At 37.4% G+C, this 10,824-nt stretch overlaps 1 protein-coding gene across 2 annotated transcripts; it reads left to right on the forward strand.

The window, feature by feature from the left end:
- The first annotated feature begins 2,902 nt into the window (after positions 1-2,902).
- Positions 2,903-10,782, forward strand: ech1 (enoyl CoA hydratase 1, peroxisomal). Of its 2 annotated transcripts, XM_041995838.1 has the most exons (11): positions 2,903-3,119; positions 3,223-3,306; positions 4,168-4,336; positions 7,128-7,216; positions 7,293-7,417; positions 7,501-7,549; positions 8,494-8,558; positions 8,723-8,793; positions 8,979-9,050; positions 9,971-10,121; positions 10,236-10,782. In XM_041995838.1, the coding sequence occupies exons 2-11, from the start codon at positions 3,270-3,272 to the stop codon at positions 10,338-10,340; spliced, it is 933 nt and encodes a 310-aa protein (XP_041851772.1). In that variant the 5' UTR covers positions 2,903-3,119; positions 3,223-3,269; the 3' UTR covers positions 10,341-10,782. The 2 variants fall into 2 exon arrangements, with proteins under 2 accessions (XP_041851772.1, XP_041851773.1); XM_041995839.1 differs by lacking the exon at positions 3,223-3,306.
- The last annotated feature ends 42 nt before the right edge of the window (positions 10,783-10,824 follow it).

Consider the following 10,824-nt stretch of genomic DNA (forward strand, 5'->3'; position numbering starts at 1 on the left):
TCAGACATTTTTCTGCATTTACTTGTCAGGACAGAAAAGTGAAGAAATTTTTTAAATTAGCAATGGCTCAGCTGATTACATTAAAATTCTCAATACAGAAGACTGTACAACATGCTAATTTACAGTGTGTGGATAAAGGTAATCAATTTTTCACATCTTAAATAACTGCTATAATCAAGATTAAAGATTCAGTAAGTCATTGTCAGTAACAAAAAAACTCATTTAGAGCATCAATCAATCTTTCAACAAACCTATGATACGGGTGCCTTTCATAAAGTGCAGTATGCAGAATGTAAACAACAAACGAATACACTCAGGAATGTAAACAAGTACACTAATATAAAGAATGTAAACATAACGGCACGACAAAAGGCAGAGTATTTATGAATATGCAGTGTGTTTGCTGCAGCAATGCAAAGTCTACTTCGGAGTTATGACTGGTGTGAGAATGTGGAGTATGAAGAATGGGGAGTCTGATGGCCTGGGGGGGGGGGGGGGGGGGGGGGGGGGAATGGGTGTTAGCCATTCTGCTGGTTCTGACGGGGAGTGACCTGTACCTCCGGCCAGAAAGCAGCAGGTGGAACAGGTGGTGTGCTTGCTGGAAGCAGTCTCTTATGAGTTTATGAGTCAGGCGAAGGCAGCGGGGCGTGTACACAGTGGAGACCTCTGGGAGGTCAAACCCAGTGATTTTTCTTGCCAGTTTCACCATCCTCTGTGTTGGATTTGTGTTCTCAAATGCGATTTTGCTTTTTCCGTATATTTTGTTGTATGTTTTAACAGCTTCCATGCGCTTTATTTTGTACAGTGTAAAATAGTCATTATGTTGAAGGTCATGACTAATGTACTTCCTCCTGTTACCTCACTTCCTGTGCCCATTAAAAATGATGAGCTGACTTGACTAAGTGATGGTGCGTTTGCTACACAAAGTTAAAATAAAGGAAACAGAAAAGAGATAATTTGTCCTGTTACATTCACGTCATATCAGAAGAAGTGGAGGATGCTGCAAGAGCAACACTCTGCTTCTCTGCTGCAGTGCAGCTGGAGAGGCACACTAGCAAACCTTACACCAGCAGACTGAATTACACAGCTGTAAAAGTTTGTCAAGCACTCCGTCAATCAGCTGTTTCATTTTGATATCTACTTTTTTATGAAATAGCTAAGGACTGTTGGTGATTTCAGATAAATATAAGTGTACTTTCTTATCCAGTATACATCATTGTGGTTTCCATGCTACAAATCTGTTATGAACTTCGCTGTTTAGAAAAACATTAACATGTATGACTAAAAGACAAAACTTATCATTTGCACTAAATGGTTAATCTGTAAGCAGGTATGAAGCTGTTAATGGGGGGAAGAAAAAAAGAATTCTGTTATTTATAATACGTTTAAAGTTATATTTTAAAAGTATTAAGTTCGGATAGTCTAATTTGTAATCACTATTGTTTTCGTTGCTGTATTAGAAGTTTTAGGAGACTTATTGTGAAATAAAAATGGATTTTAATACAGTTTAAGAGATGTATACAAAAGGGTTGTGCTTTGTTTTATTATTCAGTTTGCTATTCAGTTTAGCTGTATTTGGTGTGAAGAGTAAATATGAATATGTGAGGGTTTTTTGGGAATCAATTGTGCTGATGATGTGAGATATAGAAAGCACAGTAGCAACTGTACACAACTGTAATGTATAAATTTATCAAAGGCGTAGCTATATTGAGCTGCCCATGTTTAAATTACTATATATATATATATATATATATATATATATATAGATAGATAGATAGATAGATAGATAGATAGATAGATAGATAGATAAATAGATAGATAGATAGATATAGTTAATGAGGTAATTTCAATTAATATAGTAATTAGTTAACTATAATTACTTAATTGTAATAATAATAATAATAATAATAATAATAATAATGCATGTGATTTATTTTGAAAAAAGTGAAAGTGCAATGTGCCCAAAATATAAGTTATAAAGATGAAACAAGTAAAATCCTAACAACACATAAACATTAACAACACAGCAATACTCACTTTTCACCCTTGTGACGGAGAACAAACTTGAATGAAATAATTCTTCAAGTAATGATACAAATTTCATGCCTGCCTTATCTGATATGTGAACTATCCCTATAATTTTAAAGGTTCCATCAGTCCAAAAAACAAACAAACAAACAAGCAACAAAACAAAACAAACAAAAGAAAAAAAACCATAACAAAACAAACAATGGGCTCTGACTAACCTTCATTCATTCCTTCGGCTGTAGCTCAGGAGGAACCAGCCTGTAAGTGGATGGCAATATCCTTTTTTTTTTTCAAAGGGACAATGCATATTCATGAACATATAAATGTAAATATGCCAGAATTAGCCCAAAGGCTACTTTACGTCTGTAGTCCCTGGCAGGTCAAAGAGATAAAAACATCATATGAGATTACAACTTCACATAATATACATTCTAAGATCAAATTAACAATGACAATTCATAAGACATGGTAAAAACAACACAATAAAACACAATCATGACATACAACAGTAACATTTACATAAGAGCACAACATCAATGATCACAAATCTGGTTCCCCTTGAGCCATCGTTTCAAATTAATTTTAAAAGTATTGAAAGTGGTAGAGACTCTTATTGCAGCTGGGATATTATCCCAGATTTCTGAATTCCAGGTTTTCCCTGACTACATGCCGAAGTGTCCTTGGGCAAGACACTGAATCCCACGTTGCCTCGCTATGTGTCTAAAAGGTGAGTGATAGAGCAAAGCATTACTGTATTTAACAGTAGAACTGCTGGATGGGTGAATGTGACATGTGGTGTAAGCACTTTTAGTGGTCCAAGGACAGCCCACTCTGCTTGCTCCGTATCTAGCTGCTTCCTCTACCTTTAACTACAACACATTTGAGCCTCGCCAGCCACCGTATGAGTTTGTTTTGGATGTAGCTAAGCTAGGGTTAATGGAAGTTTTGTGTAGTTTTATGTCAATATGATAAATAAGTTGTTTTAAAAATAAAACCAAAACAAACAGCTGCACTATTTTATTATTTTCTCTCGACTTTTTGTACGTTTGCTGGAGGGCAACCACTAAACTACTGGAAACCGCTTATTTTTGGTAAGCCAGCTAATTAGTTAGCATTAGGCAGGTTAAAAGCTAAAATACAGATAGATATAGCAGAGGCAGCAGGTTAAGTGGATTAATTCTCTGTTTGCTGCAGTTTCGTTGGTTACTAAAGAATCCGGACTTTGCTGCGTTCAAAGGGCGATGTTGTCAGTCATTGTAAGGTCAGCTCTCCCCAAATGTAAGTGTTACTGCTATATGTGTTTGTTAGCACTTTGATGTGTTTTATAGTTTATGTGCCATAAAAGGCAAAAGTGCACATTTGTTTAGATGTTTGTCTTCCGTACTAGCTCACAGTAGTATGTAGACGAAAAATCACTTAACAGAAGTAAACCAACATTTAGAAAGGATATGTAGGTGAAAGGTCACCAGTGAAGCTCTGGTGAAGATTGTTTGGCATTTCTACGTCTTGTTTAGTTGTCTTAAACGGATAGTAATGGAGGTAATCTGCATTAAAAGTTTTTTTCTTTTTCAACGGAGGATTCAATAATATTTATCTCTCTTGACAAATAGGGGCTGACATATTTGAGTTTGCAAAAAAAAGAAAAAAATTATATAAATTATTAGACCAGACTGTAACTATTTCCCTTACATGTTAAACTCCTTTTTTTCCCTTGATGAATTTAAGTTAAATAATTACTGTTCAAAATGTCAGTAATATAAGAATGGCTAATAAATTTTGTTCTTGTGCACATTTTTAATATATAACAAAGCTTTACGTTGGTTATGCATGATGCACGTTTTGTACAGTAGTTCTGCATGGAAAAAAAATGATATAAAAATAACATAAGTGCAGTATTCCTTTTAGAAATGAACAAATGCAGGACTGTTAGGTTGCAGTATAAAATATGGTGGCTTTGATTTAGACAAAAAGACTATTCTAAATATTGATATAATTTTTAATTGTCATTTTAGTTTGTTTATATAGAGGCAGGTCATTTAGGACACCTTATAGAGAATAGAAACAAGTTCATTTTGATACAGGCCAAGTTTAGTTCTGTCCAATTAATTCACTTTCCACCTTTGGTATTATGCCTTTTAGGCCGGACATTGTGGCTGCCCGGTCAGGCTTTGATCAGGACCATGTCTTCTTCAGCTGGGCCCATCCCTCCGTACACTGCTTTGGCCATCAGTCGCCCTGCAGAGTCCATCACACATGTAGAACTTCATCGGCCTGAAAAACGCAATGCCATGAACAAAGCTTTCTGGAGGCAGGTATCATTTTGCATTAATAAATATATATTAATTTTTTATTACATGTAGTGTTTACTTAATATGTCATTTTCCATGCGAAGAAGCACTGCAATATTCCAACTGTGGACCTTTACTTTAAAAGGAAGATATTCTGCATGAATTGCAGACAGGACATTCTATTCATATCCCTGTTTACATGTGACAGGGCACCCATCCAACCAGTGTTTGCACCCATCCAAAAGCCTTCATAACATTGATTTCAAAACACAGATCCCAAAAAGTGTGTTTAGTTTTTACTACAGCTTTCCTGTACTGCACTGAGATCTATCGCAGTTGGTATTGCCAGATCTTGTGACAGAGATAAGAAATCCAATCGGTAGAAACAGGACCAAAATGAGCTTTGGTTTTCCTAAACAAACTCAAAAACATAAACACCAAAGTAGCCCATAATAGGTTGACCTAGCTACTCTAAAACCTAGAGCATGCACTGCAGTGTGAACAGTGTGTGTGTTGGAAGATGGCCTGAAAACTCAGGAAGAACATAATGGTGTACAAATGTTTAAATAGTTTGGCAAAGATTAGCGTAAGACCTACTCTTCAGAGTAGAATGCAGGTGGAAATCTAGGACGTGTTTTTGGGCCTTTAGCCACTTCAGATCTTATAAGGGAGTGTGCAGCCTCATCAGAACTTGATCAAGAGGGAAGGCTAGATAAATTATAAAAACAAAAGATTTTAGACTGTCTTGAAATATAAACTAAGTTACCAAAGTTTTGTGCCAGAAGTAACCGACTGACTCGAAAGGGTGGAGCATGACACACTGCAATCTGTTGATTGGTTGAGAAAAAGAGAGTCAGTTCACGTGAAACCTGGCATAAAAACAAAGCAGGAACGGCTCCTTGTTTAGAGCAACATATTTTCTTTTTGTTAATTAAATCTCCATTCAAAACAGCATTACGAAGCACCATCAAGAAGAAAGAACAAACTGTTGGATGTTTCTGAGTCGTATTTTGGTTATACTTTAAAGTGTAACTACACCCCTACTTTTTGCATCCTGAACTGTATCAGTCTGAGCCGTTTGCTCTGTTATGCTGGCCTGTCGGCAGCTCCAGCAGCTCTGGAAAGCTGTGGAGACTCGCGGCAGGTTGTGGCAGCTGCAGGAAGTGCTGCTGAAAGTTGCTGCTGCTACTTTTTGAGTTGCTGTCTGTCACCAGATGAGGATCAGCAGATAAAGAATAAAGTCTGGTGTTAAATCCGTCCCATTGCAGGAATATTTCACCAGAAACTCTGTGAAACTAGCAAATGTACACCATTTCACCATTCATATGCGTTGGTGGGCGCAGTTTTCTATGCCTGCAGGGCGAGGACCCGCCTATTTGCATCAGGAGGGAGGGGGCTTTTTAAAATTTTCTCGTGACGTAGCGAAGCACCCAGTACGGCTCCATATGAAACACAAAACCTGGTTTTACCCTTAACCCTCGTTAAGCCACTTTTAACCCACAAAATCCTATTTTTTAAATAAAAATTATGAATTTTATCAACAGTATAAGTAATTTTCATCACGATTAAGAAATACCGTGTTGTTTACACCTTTAAAAAAACACATTTTTGGGTGAACTACCCCTTTAAGGAATGCGCTGTGCTACGATGGCATCATGCTCTTATGTAGCTGAGTCATCCATCGCTATCCACCAATCTGGTAAAGTTACGGTTGGCAATGGAAACGCAAAGAGATTATAGTTTAAAACCATATCCGCACTTATTGGTGAAGACGAGGCTGATTGGTATCCCAACAGCAGGGTCCCTACAAAGTAGGATGGGTCGGGTCGGATATTAGGGTACGCTTCCCAGTTTTTGCACATGGAAACACAAAAAACTGCATCTACCCCGCCCCACCCGCCCCGATTATGGGTTAACATAATCAAAAATTGTGTTCACATTGTAGTGTCTTATTTAGAGGAATGTCTTCATGGTGTTGATGTATGTAGTATGTGCAAATGTAGCTAATTTTGGCATTGACCTACCAGTTCAGTTAAGGATCTACAATTTATTTTAAATGATTAAATTTATTTTTATGGTCTTTCCCTTGTGAATACAAAATTGTATGAACCCTTTCTTATGTAACCAACAATAATGTTTTAACCTAAAGAAGACACTAATAAATGTAAGAAAAAACTTGTGAATTTTTCTGTACAAAAGACTTGATATAGCAAAATAAACAATTATTTTTTTGTTTAATTGTTTTGGCAAATGAAGAGGGTCTTAAGTGTTTTATTGACATGGTGGTAAAAAAAACACATGTAAAGATTTTTTTAAAGGTTACCTTTAATTCATATAATGCAACAGAAGAGGGCTTTGGAAGATATTTTTCATAATTACAAATTAACAGCAGCAGCAAATAACTTTTGTTTTAATCTTTTCTTTATTGCTGATGTGGTTCTAAGAATATTTGGGGACACATGAATGATAAAAGGCCACAGTTTTAAATAATGAACAATAACCAGAGACATGAGTTAAAGTGCAGATTACAGGCTTAACAGGTGTAAATTAACTTTCTTGATCCACAATATTTGATCACTGAATTAGAAAAAAAAAAGATTTTTTAAAAATACTTTCATTAGATTTCTCCTTGTAGGGATAAATAAGATGTCCAGAGAAAAATAAATAGGAAAGTAAATGTTTTTCCCTAAACTCTGTTTAAAATTGACCCTGATATTAAAACAAACATGAAATTATTATGTACCTCATATTAAAAATCATTTGTTTATTCATAACTGAAGCAGCACTCAACGTTCTTGGTTTTTCCTCCAGTGAGATGGTGGACTGCTTTAATGAGATTGCTGATGACCCAGAGTGCAGAGTGGTGGTGGTCTCTGGAGCTGGGAAGATCTTCACAGCTGGTGGGTGTCAGACATTTTTATGCTGCTGTTCTCTCGGTGGAGCTGTATTTATTCCCTCTGCTACACTGCTGTCCAGGTATTGACCTGATGGACATGGCAGGTGACATCCTCCAGCCAGAAGGCGACGACACAGCCAGAGTCTCCTGGAACATGAGAAAAATAATCAGCAAGTACCAAGAAACGTTCTCCGTGATAGAGAAGGTCAGAGCTGCGTATCACATTAATAATGAAAACAGAGTAGTTACTGAAATGGTTTCCCTGTTAAATTGCTGGTCTGCTTGTAGTGTCCAAAGCCTGTTGTGGTGGCAGTTCATGGCGCCTGTATTGGAGGAGGTAAGATCCCATCATTATATCGTTGTCATAATCAGACCAGAGTTTGTGTCACAGGATGAGGAAACAGCTATGCACACACAGTGAGAGTGTCTTCTGTCTGTGTTAGATTGTGTTTGGCTTTCAAGTAACAGCATTTTTATGAGGCATACATTTATATTTCATTTATGATGTTGACGGAAGGAACTACAAATCTATTTCACTGAATCTGGTCCCGTGCACTGGCTTCAGGACTGGAGGACACCTATCTTTCCAAGCAGTCGCACCCAAACTGGAATAATTGTTTGGACTCTGTTGATATTGTTAAGGCATTTTTATTCCAACAAGCTTTTAGTTTAACTTAGGCTCTTAGGACTTCTTTTATATTTTAATTAATTTATTTTTTTTGTTGTTGTTGTGAATTTAATCAGCTCTGTCTGTGAAGCACTTTGTGAAGAGTGTTTGTGAAAGGTGCTATATAAATTAACGTTACTTAGCTGTGTTTTGATTCACTGAAGAGTTAGTTTTTTTAACCTAGATAAGATGCTGTTTTTACACCCAAGTGATGAATGTGCTATCTTTGGGCTACAAACCAAGTCATGGTTCATGTTGCAGCAACCGAAGCTGCTGTGATAATCATCAGCTGGACTACAGTCATATTGTGTCCTGCTGACAAACACAGAGGAAGTTGTAATGCTGAAAATAGTTTGACATTTTTTTAAAGTACTTACAAATTTTACCTACCTTTTTTTCGTAGTCTCATGAACATTTCCACATGGTAAAAAAACCCAAAATACAAAATAAAAGGGGAAAAAATTTAGAAGGTTTTCTGTCCAGTATCTCGTCTTATCCTCTTTATGAAGAGCGCATTAGTTAAGTAGGGAAAAGGAACTGTCCTGTTATAGTAAATCAAAGCAGGGGAAGCTTCACTGAGACAAATTCATTGTGGACATTGGGCTTTTTGACAGGTGTTGACCTGATTACAGCCTGTGACATTCGCTTGTGCACCCAGGATGCCTGGTTCCAGGTTAAGGTATGTTCTTCAGTTTTTCTTTTCTGACCATGATTTAAATATTTGTGTAATAACATTCTTTAATAGTTCACAATAATATGTATTACCAACAAAGGTATGTATAGCAGCATCTGCAATATTCTTTTAAAGCTGTCAACATTTTTCTTCTTTTGTTGCAACTTCAGGAAGTTGATATTGGACTTGCAGCAGATGTTGGGACTTTGCAGAGGCTTCCTAAAGTCATTGGCAGCCGCAGGTAACGCGACTTTTTAACAAATCAAGGAGTCTGAGGGTGATTTCATATTGCTTCTTAATACGACTGCTTGTATGGCAGAAACGTAATTTACTCTGCAAACATGTTCAGTGACATATTGTGTGTCTGTGTTTGTATAAAAAATAGTATGTTAGTCCATTTGATGATATCAAGTCTTATCTCTGCAGTCTAGTGAATGAGCTGGCTCTGACTGCCAGGAAGATGTACGCTGATGAAGCCAGGAGCTGTGGACTGGTCAGGTAAAAGCCTCTTCTCATCATCTGCAGTGTAGAAAACTATTTGCAGCAGTTGTTTGCAGTGAAGCCAGAAAAATTAACCATGTGTACATGATTTAAAGTTCTGCTCAATTGATCCAGTTGTCCAGAATAAGGATCTTTTAGTTGGTCAGCTATGTAAACAGATAACATGGAGTCTAAACCACTTGGACCTTCAGTATGGCAGAGTGAAGTAAATAAATGGGTTTAAATAAACAGGGTTATGAATTTAATTTCGGTATCTTCCCCAGTTTATGCTTCCGTTTTTTTCTTCCTCATCTAATTTTGAAAAACGATGCGCTATCACTATCATTTCCAAAATGTAAGCAGCTCCAGACTCCAAACTACACTACAATGCAGTCAGACAAGCACCATTCTCCTGGCAACCGCCATACCCAGACTCTTCCATCAGATCACCAGGTGGTGTAGCGCGATTTGTCACTCCAGAGAACACGTCTCCACTGATCCAGGGCCCAGTGGCGGCGTTCTCTACACCACTGCATCCGATGCTTAGCGTTGCTTTTTGTGATGTATGGCTTGAATGCAGCTGCATGGTCATGAAAACCCAATCCATGAAGCTCTCTTCGCTCTGTTCTTGAGCTGATATGAGGGCGACATGAAGTTTGGAGGTCTGTAGCAATCGACTGCAGAAAGTTGCAGACCTTTGTGCACTATGTGCCTCAGCATCCTTTGTCTAGGTCGTGTTCAGTAAAGTTTAAGTGCATTTTTGGTGGATCAGAAGGTTTTCTGTAAGGCAGAATAACTACTCATCTCTGTTGAAAAAGCATCTTAATTTAATAAAAACTGAGAACATGGTCAAAAGTTTACATTTGCGTCCAAAAAATAAACTAAAAAAAACTCAGATCACCTTGTAGCCAGTTTTACATCCTTTATTTCCTGTTCAGTCGAGTATTTGCAGACAAGGAGGCTATGATGGCTGGCGCCCTGGAGATGGCCGGGGAGATTGCGGCCCGCAGTCCTGTAGCTGTGCAGGGCACAAAAGTAAACCTCATTTATGCCAGAGATCACAGCGTAACTGAAGGACTGAACTTCATGGTAAGGACTTGAAAGATTTAACCTCGTGCATGAGCTTTTTGGCTGAATCTAACCATAAAACATATTCAAACTTGTTAATGCTGCACGTAAACTCTGCCCTGTTCTCTTTTCCAGGCCACATGGAACATGAGCATGCTTCAGACTCAAGATGTGATGAAATCAGCTCAGGCAACAATGGAGAAGCAGAGTCCCAAAACTATAGTTTTCTCCAAACTCTAAAACTAAATGCATGTAAAGATAAAAGTGCAGCAGCTTGCTTTACTCCTCCACTATGGCCTTTTAAGAAGAGGAACCACATGATTTTTTTTAAACATTACTGGGTTGGAGATGCCTAAACTCAAATCTGTCTAGCATTGAATGTGGAATCTAGAAATAACTTGATGGTCCATCTGAAATGGCAATTTTTAAGTGTCATATTACTTTACTTACCCCCAAGCGGCCACTAATCTCCTAAACTGTATTAACATACTGATATCAGTCTAACCCAGTTTGAACAAAGGATCTGAGCTCAGTCAGAATTGCTCTCACTTGTCTTTCATTGTGAAATGGTTTGGTTTGTTTATAAGCTAACTGCCCTAAAATCATGAGCCACTTTTGTAAATGATCAAATAACTTCATGAATGTTTATTAAATAAACTTGAGGAAATGTGTTGATTTGCAATATCCTGAGTCCAGATGTTTGCTAAAATTTACATCTTGCAGC

The sequence above is a fragment of the Melanotaenia boesemani genome, chromosome 9 (genome assembly GCF_017639745.1).
Source record: "Melanotaenia boesemani isolate fMelBoe1 chromosome 9, fMelBoe1.pri, whole genome shotgun sequence".
Lineage (NCBI taxonomy): Eukaryota > Metazoa > Chordata > Actinopteri > Atheriniformes > Melanotaeniidae > Melanotaenia > Melanotaenia boesemani.

Coding starts and splice junctions, on each gene's coding strand:
- ech1 (XM_041995838.1), top strand. CDS start 3,270: ATGTTGTCAGTCATTGTAAGGTCAGCTCTCCCCAAAT. Junction 7,418..7,500: donor CGTTCTCCGTGATAGAGAAG/GTCAGAGCTGCG, acceptor GTCTGCTTGTAG/TGTCCAAAGCCTGTTGTGGT. Junction 9,051..9,970: donor AGGAGCTGTGGACTGGTCAG/GTAAAAGCCTCT, acceptor TTTCCTGTTCAG/TCGAGTATTTGCAGACAAGG.